Source organism: Nicotiana tomentosiformis, chromosome 9 (assembly GCF_000390325.3).
Source record: "Nicotiana tomentosiformis chromosome 9, ASM39032v3, whole genome shotgun sequence".
Classification (NCBI taxonomy): Eukaryota; Viridiplantae; Streptophyta; class Magnoliopsida; order Solanales; family Solanaceae; genus Nicotiana; species Nicotiana tomentosiformis.
In genome coordinates this window covers 98,912,302-98,929,909 of record NC_090820.1, presented here as the reverse complement: position 1 = coordinate 98,929,909, position 17,608 = coordinate 98,912,302, and the positions used below count along the sequence as shown (strand labels likewise).

Genomic DNA, 17,608 nt, shown 5'->3' with positions numbered 1-17,608 from the left:
CTGTGGGCTGAAAGTAGCGACAAACTCAGCCGGCACAACTCAATATAGAAAATAACAGTGCAGAAATGTAGAAATGCTTTCAAGCTCAATAGATATCTTAAAACAGTAAAATGGATCAATCTCAATGATATAAAAAATATAACTCCTCTACTTCTACCATGCCAATGCAATGTTGTATATGATGCACCATGCTGACAGCCTCATGTGCTCACACTCTCAAATGCTCAATCACTCGGTACTGTATATGGCCCAAGGAAGATCCATCCCGGAATATATACATCACTGACCATCAGTCATCTAGTACTGAGTATGGCAAATCTATCTCATGGAGAAGATCCATCTCCAAGTATAAAATGTTTCGGCCAAGATCCATATCCAGGGAAGATCCATCCCTCAATAAAATCAACCGCGCTCACTTGAGGTATGTGCAGACTCCGGATGAGCTCCTTCAGCCTAAGCGCTATCATAAATCAGTATAACCATTGCGGCGTGCAGCCCGATCCCATAAATGTCACTCATAATCAGGGCCTCGGCCTCACTCAGTCATCAACCTCTCCAGTCTCTCTCTCACGGCTCACAATGTCATGATACTAGCCCGCAAATAATGATATGATGTATCAATAATTAACAACAGAGAATGAGATATGATATGAAATGAATGAATATGACTGAGTACGAAATATCAATGAAATGGGTAAGACAACAACAAGAAACGACCACTATGGGTCCCAACAGTATCGTCTTAAAGCCTAAACATGATATCTAGCATGAGTGACAACTTAATTACTTTATCACATGATGAAAATACGGATATCAACAAGATAGAACCCTTATACAATGCCATGGAGTCAACCAACCCACAGATCTCACGGTGCACGCCCGCACGCCCGTCACTTGGCATGTGTGTTACCTCAATACCAATCACATAACACATAATTCGGGGTTTCGAACTCTCAGAACCAAGTTTGAAAATGATACTTACCTCAATCAGGGCTAAACTCTACTCCGAAATGCCCTTGACTCTCAAATCGGTCTCCAAACGTCCCGAATCTAGTCACAAGCAGTACAATACAATCAATATAGGCTAAAGGAATCAATTCCACAAGAAAAATATGAAATTATAGCCAAAATCCAAAATTGGCCCAAACGTGCCCCCCGAGCCCCGAGCCCACATCTCGAAATCCAACAAAAGTCACAAAATACGAAAGCACATTCACTCACGAGTCTAACCATACCAAATTCATCAAAATCTGACACCAATTGGTCATTCAAATCCTCAAAACCAACTCTCCGAATTCATAGCCTCAAACCCCCAATTTACAGCTCTAAAACACACCATCTAGGTGGCAAAACATAATTATTGAAGAAAAATGAATACAAGGAACTTACCTCAAGAATTCCACTTGAAAAGCTCTCTCAAAATCTCCAAAATCCGAGCTCAAAATGATGAAATGAAGCCAAAATCACGAAATCTCGCATTTAAAGACTTTGCCCAGGCCTTCCACACATGCGAAAACTTGGCCACTTCTGCGGTCTCGCAGGTGCGTCCCTTGACAGCTTCTGTGCCAACCGTATGTGCGGAAAAACCCACGCATCTGCGCCATTCTCCGCATCTGTACGCAACGTCCGCTCCTGCGCAAACCGCTTTTACGCGCGTACGACCGCATCTACGGCAACTGACCAAAGCATCCCTGGCCGCTTCTGCGTCCCATTTTCTCGCCTCTGCGGACACGCACCTGCGATGAGACTTCTGCATGTGCGATTACACCAGCTGAGTCCAAACTTCAGTAGCCTTACAACTTCGAATCTTGACTTGCTAACCACCTGAAATCAACTCGAGACCCCCCGGGACCTCAACCAAACATACCAACAAGTCTTATATCCCAATACGAACTTAGTCGAATCATTAAACCACCACAAACAATATCAAAAACACGAATTACACACGGATTCAAGCCTAATAAACTTTGAAATTTCTAAATTTTACAAACGACGCCGAAACCTATCAAATCATGTCTGATTGACCTCAAATCTTTCACACAAACCTACTGCAACTTCCGGAATCAGAATCTAACCCCGATATCAAAAAGTCAACCCCCGGTCAAACTTTCCAAAAATTTGACTTTCGCCATTTGAAACCTAATTCTACTCCCGACCTCCAAATCACAATCCAAACACACTCCTAAATCCATAATCACCTAACGGAGCTAACGGAACAATCAAAATTCAGATTCGAGGTCGTTTACATATATATCAATATCCAGTCGATTTTTCCAATTTAAGCTTTCCATTTAAGAGACTAAGTGTCTCATTTCACTCTAAATTCTCTCCGGACCCGAATTAACTAACCCGATAAGTCATATAACAGCTATAAAGCACAAATAGAGCAGTGAATGGGAGAACAGGGCCACAACTCTCGAAACGATTTTCAGTTGGGTGATTAATCCCGCTTACTTTACATGTTTCAGGATGATATATGATACGTGTCAGGCTAGGATGACTCTCTTTCCGAGGTATTATGAAGCACCACTTTTATTTTATGGTAACTATAATGTTCTTTCTTAATTTATTTTGTTGGAATTACTACAAGTGTTAATTCTATTCTTGGTATAAAGGTTCCATAGATAGTTGTGGGATTCTAAAAAATAGGATTGCGGACGTCATGCATAGAGGAATAATCATTTAATTTTATTATATCATTTTTACGAAAGGTTTCATGTATGACTTTGGAAATGAAAAAAATATGTTGTGACTTGATTTGAAAATGTACAAGATTTTCAGTTGGCTTTCGCAATTATACTTGGTCTTGACATATAGGTTGGTTCACTCGGGTCGGGTAGTGTACCAGGTGCCGTTCACGTGAATTTAGGTCGTGATAGTGATAGACAATGATTATGTGATAATATGTCTATATGTTGATGATATGCTTATATTAGGTACAAGTTTAAATATTGCGCAAAATACTAAGCTATTTCTGTCTGCTAATTTTGATATGAAAGATGTGGGTGAAGTAAAAACAATATTGGGAGTTAAAGTTATAAGGAGTGAAGATGGTATAATATTATCACAAGAACATTATGTTGTGAGACTTCTTAAGAAGTTTGAATGTTTTAATGTAACGCATGTGAGCACTCCTTTTTATGCTAATTCTCAATTGAAAAAGAATAATGGTGACCCAATTGCTCAATCTACATATGCTTGGATTATTGGGAGTCTGATGCATTTAATAAATTTTACAAGGCCTGATATAACATATGTTGTGTGTTTACTGAGTAGATATACTCATAATCCCAATAGGAAGCATTGGTCTTCATTAGCTAGACTAATGAAATAATTGTGAGGAACCATGAATTATGGTATCCTATATAGTGGATTTTCTTCTACTTTAGAAGGGTACAGTGATGCAAACTGGATCTCTGATTCAAATGATATAAAATGCACTATTAGTTATGTATTCACCCTTAGTAGTGGTGCAATATTGTGAAAATCAGCTAAACAGATGATCATTGCTAGATCGACTATGGAATCAGAGTTTGTAGCTCTAGAGTTAGCTGGTTCTGAGGCTGAGTGGCTAAGAAACCTCTTATCTAATATTCCTTTATATTTCACTGGTAATTTTGTGGGACAAACTTTATCGATCTAAGTTTGGTTCATAGTCCAAAAGACATCAAACCTATTACATTTGTACCATACAAATCCATCAAGTTTATTTTTGAAGGTCTTTAAAATAGTAGAAGACTGTGGCAATAGTTTAAAGCCTTTGTTGACAAATGTCATAACCAAAACCATGTGGCATCCGTGCTAGAAGCCATTAGAAAGATGGCAAAATGCCTTGGTAAAGTGGCAAATTCTACCGGCCACGTTTTTACCATGCAAAACAAAGCTTCATACAAATGAGGCTATAAATAGCCATGTCCAACCTCTCTTTCTTATCATTAGCAATTAGCAAGACAAAAGAAATACTTCTATCTTCTTTCCCTCTTATATATCCTTCTCCTTCTAATATCTTCTTCTATATATTTTAATTGCCATAAAATATTAGTAGCCCTTTCTCTTCCAACTAGTTGGGATTGTAATTTAATATTTTATTCATTCATGTATCCTCTAAATAAAATAGAGGTAAGTTTGTTTAGTCATGGGGAAATATATCACACTGCTAAAATAGTTTTTTAGGACAGTGTCCAAAACGACTCAAGCTAATTCGTATATCTGCTTACAAATAATATTATAGAAGTGTTAATCCTTCTAATATCTTCTTCTATATATTTTAATTGGCATAAAATATTAGTAGCTCTTTCTCTTCCAACTAGTTAGGTTTGTAATTTAATATTTTGCTGATTCCTGTATCTTCTAAATAAAATAGAGGTAAGCTTGTTTAGTCCTGTGAAAATATTTCAAACTGGTGAAATAGTTTCTTAGGACAATGCCCAGCACGACTCAAACTAATTCGTATATCTGCTTATAAATAATATTATAGCAGTGTTATTGTTATTTTTCCCATGTTATTTGGCTACATATCTTGCTATCTGTCCTTGAAAATTAGACGTGAGCTCCTTATACCGAGTGGCTGATAACTTTGGAGTTCTCTGGAGATTTGTAAAATTGACATAATGCAGTCCAAATCTTTTTGTATATCCTTCTAACCATTCAAAGTTGTCGAGCAATGACCAAGCGAAGTAGCCCCTCACATCTGCACCTTCCCTGTTTATAAAACCATCCGATCATATACATGTTAAAGATAAAACTTATATACAATAACAGTATAAAGCTCTTTTTACACGATCAATATGTGGAATTAGTATGTGTTGGAGAGAGGGAGAGATATACCTCATTGCATTTGCCAAGAATTTCAAGTGGCTATGCATATACTCAACTCTTTGAGTGTCAATGAGGGCATCTGCTAAAGAAGAATTTGGATTGTCACTCTCAGCAATGCCTGCAAAATTTCCCATCATATAAGCAGTTGCCTCCAAATAGATCGACTTGCATTTGATTGAACTTATTACTCCCTCTGTCACAATTTATGTGTCACACTTATCCTTTCTTTATCTTTGTGCCAAAAAGAATGTCACATTTCGATATTTAGAAATAATTTAGTTTTAAAATTCTTATTTTACCATTAATGGGTAAATGAGATGATTTATAGTCACACAAATATATAAGGCTTGTTTTAGACCACAAGTTTCAAAAGTCTTGGGGTTCGTTTGATAGGGTACATAAGAATAATGTTGAATATGGTGTATTAGTAATGCTGATGTTAGTTATACTTGCATTAGTTTTGCTCATATTAGTTATGCTGACATATTTCTTATTCATTGTTTGGTTTGATGTATTAAAACATTGCATAATTTCTATAAGAATTGTTTGTTTACAAAAATATCCTCATAACCAGTCCATCACTTTATTTTTTTAAAAGAAACATATGTTGAGGAATATTTTTATATGAAAAAGGTTTAATTTTTTTTATTTGTTTACCTATATTGTAGTATATAACTGAATATTTATTTATAAAAAAGAAAATATGCTAAATATTTATTTATTTACTAGGATATAATTTTATTTTCCACTTTCTTGGATTATTAGGCAAAGAAAATTTGAATTATAAAATAAAGAAAAATGAGTTGATTACAAGTACATTCTAGTACGAAGTAGTAAAATACAGATTTATAAATTTACAACGAAGAGATTGGCGGAGTATAGATTTAAATAGCGGGAGCAATTTCAGTATCAAATTTTACATCAAATTTGCATTAATATAATAGCATTTTTTAATCAAGCATAAATTTTGAAGGGGTTTGGTTTTAACTAAGCTAATGCATGCATTAAAACTTATTGCATTGTTAATACCATAATTTCTTACGCATTAGTTATGCATAGGATAATACCAAATAGGGTGTATAACTAATGCATATGTTCAAAAAGTGTACCAAACAAAATATTAATATTAATATAATAAGCTAATATATGCATTATTTTATCTAATACATCCTACCAAACGACCCTTACTTTCTTTCTTAAATCACGTGCCTCGTTAAAGGGGGTGCCATATAAACTGGGACGAAGAGAGTACTTAATAAAAAGCACTGTTTTTTCTGTTACCATTTTCAGTGATGATGATTGGAGTGTTATTGAATCTGTCCTTCATGTACATCACAATCTTTTCCATCCCTTGAGGGTAAACGAAGAGCCAGTCCATTGTAGTCTGAATCATTTACAAGGTAAAGAAATTAAGGAATGTCTCAGTATATAAAATGCTGCTACCTCATTTTCTACAGAAATAGATTAGTACTGATCAGAGTACTTACCGGTTTTCCAATGTACACGCCATCTTTTTCTGTAGTACGAAAATAAGAACCTTCTGACCAAGAGGTTCCATTTTCACAGGCGGAGTACAAGCAATCTTTAATATATGCAGCAGTGTAAAGATTTATGCCAATGAAATCAAGGCCATTATTCAGTTTTTTCAAATCATTGCTTGAAAAGGCAGGCAGGTTAGTTCCTAGAATTTGTTGCATTTCTTCAGGATATCTTCCAAATATAATAGGGTCTAAAAACCTGCATACCAATGTTGTAATTCCATCAAAACAAGTACTCCATTCTTTTTCTTGTTTTCATTCACTTCTGTTTCTGGTAATACAAGTACGGTTAAAGTCTATCGGAAATAACATCTCTGCCCTTCAAGGTAGGGGTAGCCGGACCCCACTTGTAGGAACTCAATTTGTTAGTGTATAAGCACTGATTAAGAAATCTTACCAGTTGTAAACGAAAGATCGAGCTCTTTGAGCTGCAGATTTGTCTTCTGAGGAATCGCTAAAAGGTTCATACCATTGAGTATTTAAAGAAATCCCAATCATACCTCCTTGTCTTTCCTGTATGCCAGCAAAGAACAAACTGAAATTACTGGTGTTGTTATATTAGTATCATCTAAGGAGTGATTGAAATAAAAGACTAAGAAGTAAAACAAAATAAAAAGGTGAGCTTTGTAAATAGCTTAAATTCTATTCTCTTAAAAGAACTTTTACACTATCAGATCACCTAAAGAGACAGATACAGAAAGGAGGCGGAATGGACAAAGGATAAATTGTCTACATTTTGTCTTCTAATCTCTACCACTTTCCAAACCCCTCCGTCCAGGGGCGAAGCTACATTCTGGTAAGAGTGGTCAATTTAATACCCTTCTTCTGAAAATTTTACACTGTATATATATAAGTAAAATATTAGGTTTTAGAGGTATATAATATATATTGAACACCCTTCGTCGTGAATTTTTTTTTATACTTCTTTCTAGTTTAAATACCCATGGGAAATTTTTGGCTTCGACACTACCTCCGTGGTGTCTAATCTCCACGTAATAACATCATTTATCCACTTAAATTCCATCTCTTATCAACTAACATGCTCAAGAGTAACATAAATGATGAAAGAACCTGATATTTTGTTCTGTAAATGCTGACAGCCGCTGCATGGGATAGGATCATATTATGGGCAGCAATGAAGGGTTCCTTTTCCGAATTCCCAGCGCTGCAATTACCAAATGAACGAGAGCATCGAGCTGGAGGGAAAGTCCCCAATCTATAGCCGCGAACGGCCATCACATTTGGCTCATTCATTGTCACCCAATATTTCACTCTGTCTCCAAAATATTTAAAACATATATCTGCATAACAACTGAATTCACTCCTACAAACAGAACTAATTTGATCAGCAGAATTGCTCATGGATACTAACTATATATATATAGCTACCTTTTCGCGAAGAATAAGAAGGGAGAAACTGCTTACTGTATTTTTGGACTTAGCCAACCTCCATATCTGTCTTCAAGTTCTTGAGGTATATCATAATGCGTTAACGTGACAAATGGTTCGATCCCTGAAATCATAGCAAATAAAAGAACTTATCTAAGCCTTCAGATAGAACCTAATGTAACTGGTAAAATTGTTGTCATGTGACCAGGAGGTCACGGATTCGAGCCGTGGAAACAGCCTCTTGCAGAAATACCGGGTAAGGCTGCGTAGAATAGATCCTTGTGATCCGACCCTTCCCTGGACCCTACGCATATCGAAGTTTAGTTCACCGGGCTGCCCTTTATCTAAGCCAACAGATGGTTACTTTTTGCATATATTTTTGATATTGTGAATCAAAATATGTGTAAAGTTGTCTCCGTGCGATTTATATGTCACGGGTTCAAACCGTAGAATCACCCACTGATACTAGCAGGGTAGGTTGTCTACATCACATCCTTTGGGATGCGGGCCTTTCCCCGGACCCTACGTGAATGCAGGATGCTTCATGCACCGGGCTGCACTTTTTTAAAATCAAAATATGTGTAAAGTTGTATCCGTGCGACCTATAGGTCACGGGTTCGAGCCGTAGAATCAGTCACTGATACTTAGCAGGGTAGGCTGTCTACATCACACCCCTTGGTATGTGGCCTTTCCCCGAAACCCTACGTGAATGCGGGATGCTTCGTGCACCGGACTGCCTTTTATGTGAATCAAAATACGGTGAAGGGTGAACATAACAAAAGGTCACTAAATCAATGAGATGAGCAGAAATAACCGTTCTGTATGAGTGCATTAATCAGCTTATTGTAATGCTGAATTCCAGCCAAATTGACATCTCCGTACATCCCATCTGATTCAGTTATTGGACCAAAAAAGGGGTTATTTAGGAGTTTACATCCTGAAATATGAGATAGGGACAAAAGAAGTGATAGTTGTAACTTACTGGGCAGAATTCTTGCCCATGAAATAGAGAAACGAAAGCTATTCACACCCATATCTTCCATGAGTTTGATATCCTCCTGTTTTCATTTATTTCCAAAAATAAGAATTATTGGATTTCAAGCATTTCTTTACATATCATGCTTTAGAGATACAGCAAATTGATCTACATTTTCATCCTTAATTAGAACAACAACAAACCCATTGTAACCCCACAAGTGTGGTCTGGGAAGGTAATGTGTATGCGGATCTTATCCCTAACTTGTGAAGATAGATAGACTATTTCAAATATAACCTCGGCACAAGGAACAGTGAAAATAAAGCAACAAACAATAGCAACAACAAACTAAGATAATAGAGTAACGAAAGCGAATGACACAGCATATAATAATAAAGAATTTGGAATAAGAAAATACTAGTACTACTTATATGCCTAGATAGTACTTAGATTTTCTTAATTAGATTATTTCCAAAAATCAAGAATTCTTGGGTTTTCAAATGATCTTCCGACTCCTTAAACTTCTTGCCAAACCAAAATTAACAGCCGTTGATCTTGCAAGTTTCCTTCATCCCAAGCAATTAAATTAATTCATAAATTAGTAACACAAGTGTGAAACTGGCATACTGCGCCATATTAAGTTTCACGTGGCCATCACCTTGATCCACGAATCGCCCCGAACTAAGTTTCACGTGACCTATTATCACGGCCACGAGTCAGTTTTCAAGATTTATTGTGCCATTCACATGAGCAAGCATTTATGGGTCAAGAGCTAGCTTCTTCTTGTGCACGTGCGTCTCTGAGCTACCTTAGCATGGTAAAAGTAGTAAATCAAGCTTCACAAATTCACTCCCCCATTTCATACTCTTCTCGCCAAACCACTTACTTTGATACCAGTTGCTAGGCTCCCGCTCAACCAACTCGAATACAATCATAAGATAGTTTTGGACCAAGTTCACATAGTTTTACCCATTTACAACGAATAAGGCAAAAGCAATATTTGTCCATTTATTTAAAAAAGAAAATGAACATTTTTGAAATATTCATCATTTATAACCTCTTTAACATGAAGGGCTAAAAAGAAGATAGATAGTTCGCTAGGTTTTGCACGTTATGCTATTGTTAATTTACTTTTATGGTGTGTTTAATACAAAGGGAAAATAAATAGCTCTATTACTTAGTTTATGATGTTTGATAAGTAAATAGAAAATTTTATCCCAAAAACATTTATAAATAATTTAGGCAAATACTAAGAGTGGGGTTGAGATAGCGGCAAGTAAACACAAGAATAAGTTAAGGAGAGTCAACATATAGTAATATATGCATAACAAATAAAAATTACCGAACTACACACAGTATAATTTTTCGGATGAAGAGGATAAGATGGCTCCGCCACTGGTTGGGGATGGTGGGGTGATGAAGGGTGGGGGTGGTAATGGGTGTGGGGGTGTCGGGTGAGGATGGGAAGTGGGGACGAGTGTGGGGGTGGAATGGAGCGTGGGGGTGGGATGGAGTTGGGGGTAGGGGTAGGGTGGTGAGGTGAATGGTAGTTAGGGATGGGCCATGATATTCTGGGTGGAGAGTAGTTGGAATGCTAGGTGAAAGTCAATTTCCTAGAGATATTTGTTCTTATAAATAAAATGTTTTTCAATACATTTTTTTTTCATATCAGATACACCCTTAAAATATTATGATAGTTAATATATAGGAATTCCCCTTATTCTTTTTTAATATGTCTTTTGATAATCTCTCTTCAAATTATTCTATTTTAATTATTTAAAAATATATTTAATATTTCAAAAGTAATCACTATACCCTATATAAGGAAAATATCATTACTTCATTACTACACTATAAATGGGAATAACCAGACAGCTCATGACTATTCAGAGGATAAAATTGTAATTGTACTTACGGCTTAATACGTGAAAATCAGTTTGACAGACCTTAAGTTACCGTTGGTCTAACGTGAGTGGTGCATGTATAACCTTTCTAATAAGTGGGCCCCATTTGAATTTTCTTCTCTCACTCTATTTCCCAAATGTGATTTTGCAGTTTTTTTATTGTAATAGTCACGTATAACTTTTCTACTAAGTGGGCCCCATTTGAATATTATTCTCATGCTCACTCTATTATTGTAATAGCCACGTATAACTTTTTACCAAAATGACAAAATTATTTCATATGAAAATTATAGCTGACTATTATTTTTGTTAAAAAATATTGCATTGGTTAATTAAACTTTCTACTAACTAAAATTTGGAAAATAAAAAATATAAGACGAATTAAAGACGTGGAAAGGACGAAAGGCTAGATGAAACTAATTAAAACTAATTAGCAGTGCATAGGAAGATATCATTGGAGTATTTTATATGTCCATATTAAATATATGATGATTTCGTGAGCATAACAGATGGAAAATTATAATGTGCAATGAAAAGAAAACTTATGTCTTTTAAAAAGAAAAAGAATAGAGATTTTTAATAATTAAACTTTCCTGAAATGAGTAACTTATGCAAGCAAAGCGGGTATGTGTGCGTTTAAATTGTAACTTTTGTTGTATTTTTTAGATGATTGTTATTCAACATTCTATGTGTATATCGTGTTCTATTGTATGTATTATATTGTATTGTTTCGATGATTACAATGTTTGAAAATATTATATCGTTTCTCATCATTTTATAATATCATACACTAGCAGTTTGAAGGATACATTATAATATTATAAAAATAAAAGTATGATACGAGATAGACTTATTATTAAAATAGGGTAGAGGGTGAAATATAAATATTAAAAATTATTAAGGATGCAATGAGAAGAAAAAAAAATGACGCGAGCACACCAAATTAATTTTATCGTTAAGTAATGATCAATTTAGCAATACAAAATAATAATAATAATAATAATAATAATAATAATAATAATAATAATAATAATAATAATAATAAGTAACAATCAAAATAAATAATATATTTAAAGTAACAATACAATGAAATACAATAGGTAACAATCATCCAAACAATTTGTGATGAAATACATGTGAAATATCGTAACTTGTTGTTTTGAAACTGTTAAACTTTTAGAATTTCTATGTAAAACGTATACTACATACGAAAAAGGGCCTAAACTAACCCTATCGTTTGCTAAACGGTTTATAGATATCCTCCGTCTATCTATCAGTATACGGCGTTAATTCTATTAATAAAATTGCCCCCCGCATGTAACGACATATCTTGTGGGCCTTGTAATTTTATAGAAAGGTGATAAATTTTTAAACAGAGTCAAATTTTTTAATATAGCTTTAATTTGTAGTGCTAAACTATTTCTGATCATATCAAATCTCCTGTAATATTGATTTCTTGTGTTTCAAACTTAAAATTTGGAAAACTACCTTTGATGGGAATCAAAAGTATTGAATTTCCAATATATGGAGTTATTCATACTTAGTGTACAAGATGCAGGAAGATATGGTAATTGGGTTAGTTGGTAGAATTTCTATCAATATAAGGGCTTAAGTATTTGATTTTATATCTATATAAGGTAACCATAATATTTGTGTATGATTTTTATTTTATAAAGGGTTTAAGTATTTAAATTTAAACACAATGGTCTATCAACAATTTAGTCATATTACAAGCGTATTTAGAGAAATTTACTCGATCACTTATGTAGATTCAATTTCAACAAATAAAATAGAAATATCACAAGATGTGATCTAGTGGTCAATGAAGTGGAAGAGAATTATGAGGTCTCGGACATTGATTTTTTTAATGTGTCTAAGCTCTGATGGATATAATTACCTGGTACTATACTATTAGAAATAGCAAGTACTCAAAAAATTAGACGAATTGCGTGCAAGTTATCCTAAACACTATTATCACTAGGTATAACACAATTTGGACATTGATGATTTTATAATATATTCAAGTTTGATGGATAGAGTTATACGACACTTATACTAATAGGAGATAGTAAGTACCTCTAAAATTAGACGAGTTAAGCGCAAGTAGTCCTAAACACTGTTATCACTAGGTACAACACAGTTTGGACATGGATGATTCTTTTAATGTGTCCATGCTCTGATCACTTGAGTTATTCTGTATCTATATTAGTAGGAGATAGCAAGTACGTACTTCTAAAATTGGATTAGTTGCGTGCAAGTTGTCCTAAAAACTATTATCTGTAGGTACGATACAATTTGGACATAGAAGATTTAATTTATCCAACCTTTGATAGATAGAGTTATTAGGTGTCTATATTAATAGGAGATAACAAGTACTCATAAAATTAGACGAGTTGCACTCAAGTTGTCCTGAACACTATTATCACTTGGTACAACACAATTTGGACATTAATGATTTTTTTAATGTGTCCAAACTTACATGAATAGAGTTATCTGATATTTATACGAGATAACATTACCCTTAGAATTAGATGAGTTGCGCCCAAATTTTCCAAGATAGTGCTATCACTAGGTATAAGTATAACACAACTCATTTTGCCTATGCCCAATTTTCTTTTTCTGTCACACGAGTGCATAAGTGGAAAGGTTGAAGAAAACAAGCAAATATGGAAACCTCTCAATGTCCCATCAAAAGATATGCCGCATAGCTCTACGCAAATACTATGCTTGACTGCCTGTGGGACAACAATTCAGCAGATTACCAAATTTCTTCGTTTGACATAGGAATCCTCACTGGTCCACAGATTCTGTACCAAATAAAATTTCCCACGACAATGACTAAAATAATGATCTTGTCCACTGATGTTTGCTGTAAAAAACATGTGAAATATTCTTTCTAGAAATTTTGCACAAGATTTGGAAAATTTTTAGCAACATGGGAAACAAAGTAGAAATGACATCAGTTACCCACTCTAAAGCGTTACTATTTAGAAATTAGTCAATGCGTCCTGAATTTCAGTTTTTCAATTCAATCTTTTAGGACAAAAATTTCCGAATTGTCCTAAATTTAAGATTTTTAATTTAAAATTTTAGGACAAGATAAATACTCTATAAATAGCATCCTGATAACGGCTATATGTGCACTTGCCGAAAACAGACGCCAGGGCCAAAAACCAAATGGCCTCTTAGTGAAAGTCAAATTTGTATTGTTATTAAACCAATGCTTTGACGAGGAAAAAGCTAATATTGCAGTAAACATTAAATAATGCGCCAAAAATGTCACTGCGGTTTATAAAAAATGTAACTAGGAGTAAGCACATATCAGTTACAGTATATACTTTACGTACTAGCTTTGCTCATATAGCTTATAGTACTACGTGAGAGTAATATAGTTTATGTACAAGCTATTGTGCGTACTAATAACAAAGTTCCATAATCAAAGAGATTGAAAAAATTACATATAAAGTAGGTAGATACTCTTAATAGTACCAGTCATTTTGAAAAACATTGTGCGAGTTTAATCCAAAATAGCTAATATCACATCATGTTAGTGATATTGCATTAAGCTCATGAACCAACTTTTAACAGTTAGCTATCCTGTCCACAGATTATTAGACAAATGTAATTAGAGGCGGAACTATGTTATATCCAGAGGTGTTGCCGGCACCCGTAAAACTCGCAAAAATTCCATGTATATATATATATATAGATAGATAGATGTTTTTAGAAAATAGTGATATATTAGTTGTAGTCGCCCTCTATAAAGCAGATTTTGGTTGAATACAAAAGTGCAACCCCGAACCTTCAAATGGGATCATAATTATTGGGAGCAATGTTTTGCACTGTGGACAATGCTGGTTAAGAGCCCTAACTAAGAGGACGAAATGGAGAACACCTGAAACTCAGAGAATTTTCAGGCTTCAAAGGAAGAAAAGAATAGTATTTTGTCAAATCTTTACCAACCTTAGCTTGATTATCTTGGTAGAGTACTGGTAATTGTTTGTTTATCATGGAAAGATACTGAATTTTGAATGCTTAATTAATAGTTAACAAAAGTGGATAAATCATCGAAAGGGCGTGGTTGAAATGGTTGGGATTCCTTCATGAATAAATAGAGGTTTCGAGTTCGAGCGCGGAAAGTAGAGAATTTATTGACCTCGCTGTCAAGGATCGAGGCTGCTCGTGCTCGTGATAGGTTTAAACTTTAAGCCGCTGTCATTTAACTCGGATAAGTCAAGTTCCTTCTGTCGCTTCACTCAGGCGGTTTTCCCTAATATACCCTAACGTTTAGAGTAATTATGGGCTTGAGATGAGAAAGGAACACCGACCAAATGTAGTGAATGAATAATAATTTCCGATAGATAAGGAGCGGTTTATTCCCTTAATGGATGTATCAAAATTAGTCAGGTCAATAAACTTCAAATATCATAACGAGAAAAAACACAAACAAACAACGGATGCATCAAAGGCGTACCCGATATCGGTTGTAATGGTCGAGAGCAATATCTCCATTACTTCCATCTGCTATGTGCCCTGCACAGTGATGGAGCCGGAATTTTTATTAAAGAGAGTCAAAATATAAAGAAACAAACTCACCACGAAGTCAAATAGTATCATTATATAGTATATATATATATTTTTAAAAATATTACTGATATTATCACTATAATTTTCCGACGAAGACAACCGTTGTGGCTCCGCCACTGGCCCTGCAGCAGATCCCCGGTCATATATTATAATTCTTGATTATTATCTGGGGGAGGGGGAGGTGGGGTGGAGGGGTGGTGCTGAATGTGCCAAACATGGGAAGAAATTTAGACATGTACAGTCAAACTTATGTATAACAGACTCGACTGTTCCGATATCTTTTGGCTGCTACGGGAAAATACAAAAAATTAGCTTTTATAGTGAACGAATGTTAAATAAGAGTGTTATTATAGAGAGGTTTGATAATAGTAAATTAAAGCTCACCAGCTTCATGAGTAAACACATCCCAATTGTTGAGGCCTTTTCCATCACTAAGGAAAGCTCCTTCAAACTGCAAAAGAAACAAGAATTTATTTTAATGCCCTAAAACATAAAGTTCAACTACTGTATAAAACAAGAAGTAGAAAGAAGCAGAGAAAAACCTGGTAACTAGAAGAGGCTGTTCCAAACAAGAAAGTGCTTGGAAATGAAACTGAGTTTGGATATTCTTTGCCACTAAGGTAATTTTCTGTCTGAGAACATGACACTATGAAACCAGTAAAAGACACACTAAGTGCAAATATTGCATGCCAAACCATTGCAGTTGGTTCCATATTACTTAGAGAATAAATTACTTTGTTCATGAATGCAACATTATAAGGAAGGGAGGAAGAAGAAGAGTATTAGTGCATGGTTTGACTTATTTTTTTCTAATATTATATGTTTCAAATTTGAAGATGTTTAAGATAGAAAGAAGATACCCGAGTGCTTATACAGAAAACCACACGGTACTTACACTAAGATTGTAGGGTCCATCCTATTCAATAGGCACGTGCCTATGAAATAAAACTTGGCTCACCGCTCTTTCTTGGGGCCAATGTTTGGAAAGAAGTGGAGGAGATTAATATATCTCCTAGCATTCCTTGAGACTACATATTTTGCTCCTATAAAAGGACACACTAACAAAGTGAGAAAAAAAAAGTGAGGCATTACAGATAGGGTGAAAGAAAATAGTGTGTGAGAAAAATAAAGCATGTGAGCGATATTGTAGTAAATTGAGAATATAAAAAAATGTTATTTCTTTTGAGTGTTGTATTGATCTTTGCAGTATTTTACTCGGACATATAAAGTGTAAAATTCCTTGCTATAGTGATATCAGTTGCTCATCTCGCCATTTCAAGCCTAATCTAACTACGGGCTTTCAAATAGTTTTACGGACACACTCCTAAGTCCAAAATCACCATACAGAGCTATTGGAATCATCAAAACTCTATTCTAAAGTCGTTACATATAAGTCGACTTCCGACTAACTATTTCAACTTAAACTTTAAATCTTATAACTAAGTGTTCCAATTCATTTTGAAACATCCCCAACAAGTCACATATTTATAATTGAATCATAGGATAAGCAGTAAATGGGGAAACAAGGTTGTAATACTCAAAACGACCTGTCGGGTCATTACAAAAATGCTTCGAACAGAAGAAAGACATTGATTTTGACGAAAGTTTCTCACATGTTGTCAAAATGACTTATATTCGGACAATTTTGAACTTTCTTCACGGAAATTTGGAAGAAGAGATTTATTTGGAGCTGCTAGAAGGATTTGAAGTAGCTGGAAAGAAACACATAGTGTGCAAATTGAATAAAAGTCGTTATGGGTTAAAGCATGCACCAAGGCAGTGGTACATAAAGTTTGACTCATTCATAAAAGTCAAACACACATAAAGACCTATTCCGATCTATGTGTATACTTCAAAAGATTTTTTGATAATAATTTTATTATATTATTGTTGTATGTGGATGACATGTTGATTGTAGAACAAGACAAGGTGCTGATTGCAAAGTTGAAGAGAGATTTGTCCAAGTCGTTTGATATGAAGGAGTTGGACCCATCATAACAAATTCTGGAGATGAAGATAGTTCGAGAGCGAACAAGCAAAAAATTGTGGCTATCTCTGGAGAAGTACATTGAACGTGTATTGGAATACTTCAGCATAAAAATTGCTAAACCAGTTAGCACACCTCTTGCTGGTCATCTGAAGATGAACAAGAAGATGTGTCCTACAACAATGGAGGAGAAAAGGAACATGGTTATAGTTCCTTATTCTTCAGCAGTCGGAAGCTTGATGTACGCAATGGTATGCACTAGATCAGATATTTCTCATGTAGTTAGTGTTGTTAGCAGGTTCTTTGAAAATCTCGGAAAAGAATACTAGAAAGCAGTCAAGTGGATACTCAGGTACCTAAGAGGTACCTCTGTAGACTTTTTGTGTTTTGGAGGATCTAATCCAATCTT

General features: G+C 34.9%; 1 protein-coding gene across 1 annotated transcript; it reads right to left on the bottom strand.

Annotated features, from left to right (window-relative positions):
- Positions 1 to 4,371: 4,371 nt before the first annotated feature.
- On the bottom strand, positions 4,372 to 16,092 carry LOC104109728 (beta-glucosidase 18-like). Its single transcript, XM_009619078.4, has 12 exons — positions 15,755 to 16,092; positions 15,597 to 15,663; positions 15,100 to 15,158; positions 8,728 to 8,803; positions 8,560 to 8,634; positions 7,782 to 7,869; positions 7,428 to 7,680; positions 6,754 to 6,869; positions 6,306 to 6,555; positions 6,100 to 6,202; positions 4,828 to 4,936; positions 4,372 to 4,701 (listed from the first exon to the last, which is right to left on the bottom strand). The coding sequence occupies exons 1-12, from the start codon at positions 15,953 to 15,955 to the stop codon at positions 4,503 to 4,505; spliced, it is 1,596 nt and encodes a 531-aa protein (XP_009617373.1). The 5' UTR covers positions 15,956 to 16,092; the 3' UTR covers positions 4,372 to 4,502.
- Positions 16,093 to 17,608: the final 1,516 nt, after the last annotated feature.

Excerpts from the sequence above, each read along its gene's own strand:
- LOC104109728 (XM_009619078.4), bottom strand. The coding sequence starts at position 15,955 with ATGAACAAAGTAATTTATTCTCTAAGTAATATGGAACCAACTGCAATG. Across the intron at positions 6,556-6,753 it reads CGATCTTTCGTTTACAACTG|GTTTTTAGACCCTATTATAT; the intron begins GTAAGATTTCTT and ends ATTGGTATGCAG. Across the intron at positions 4,937-6,099 it reads AATCATCATCACTGAAAATG|GCATTGCTGAGAGTGACAAT; the intron begins GTAACAGAAAAA and ends GAAATTTTGCAG.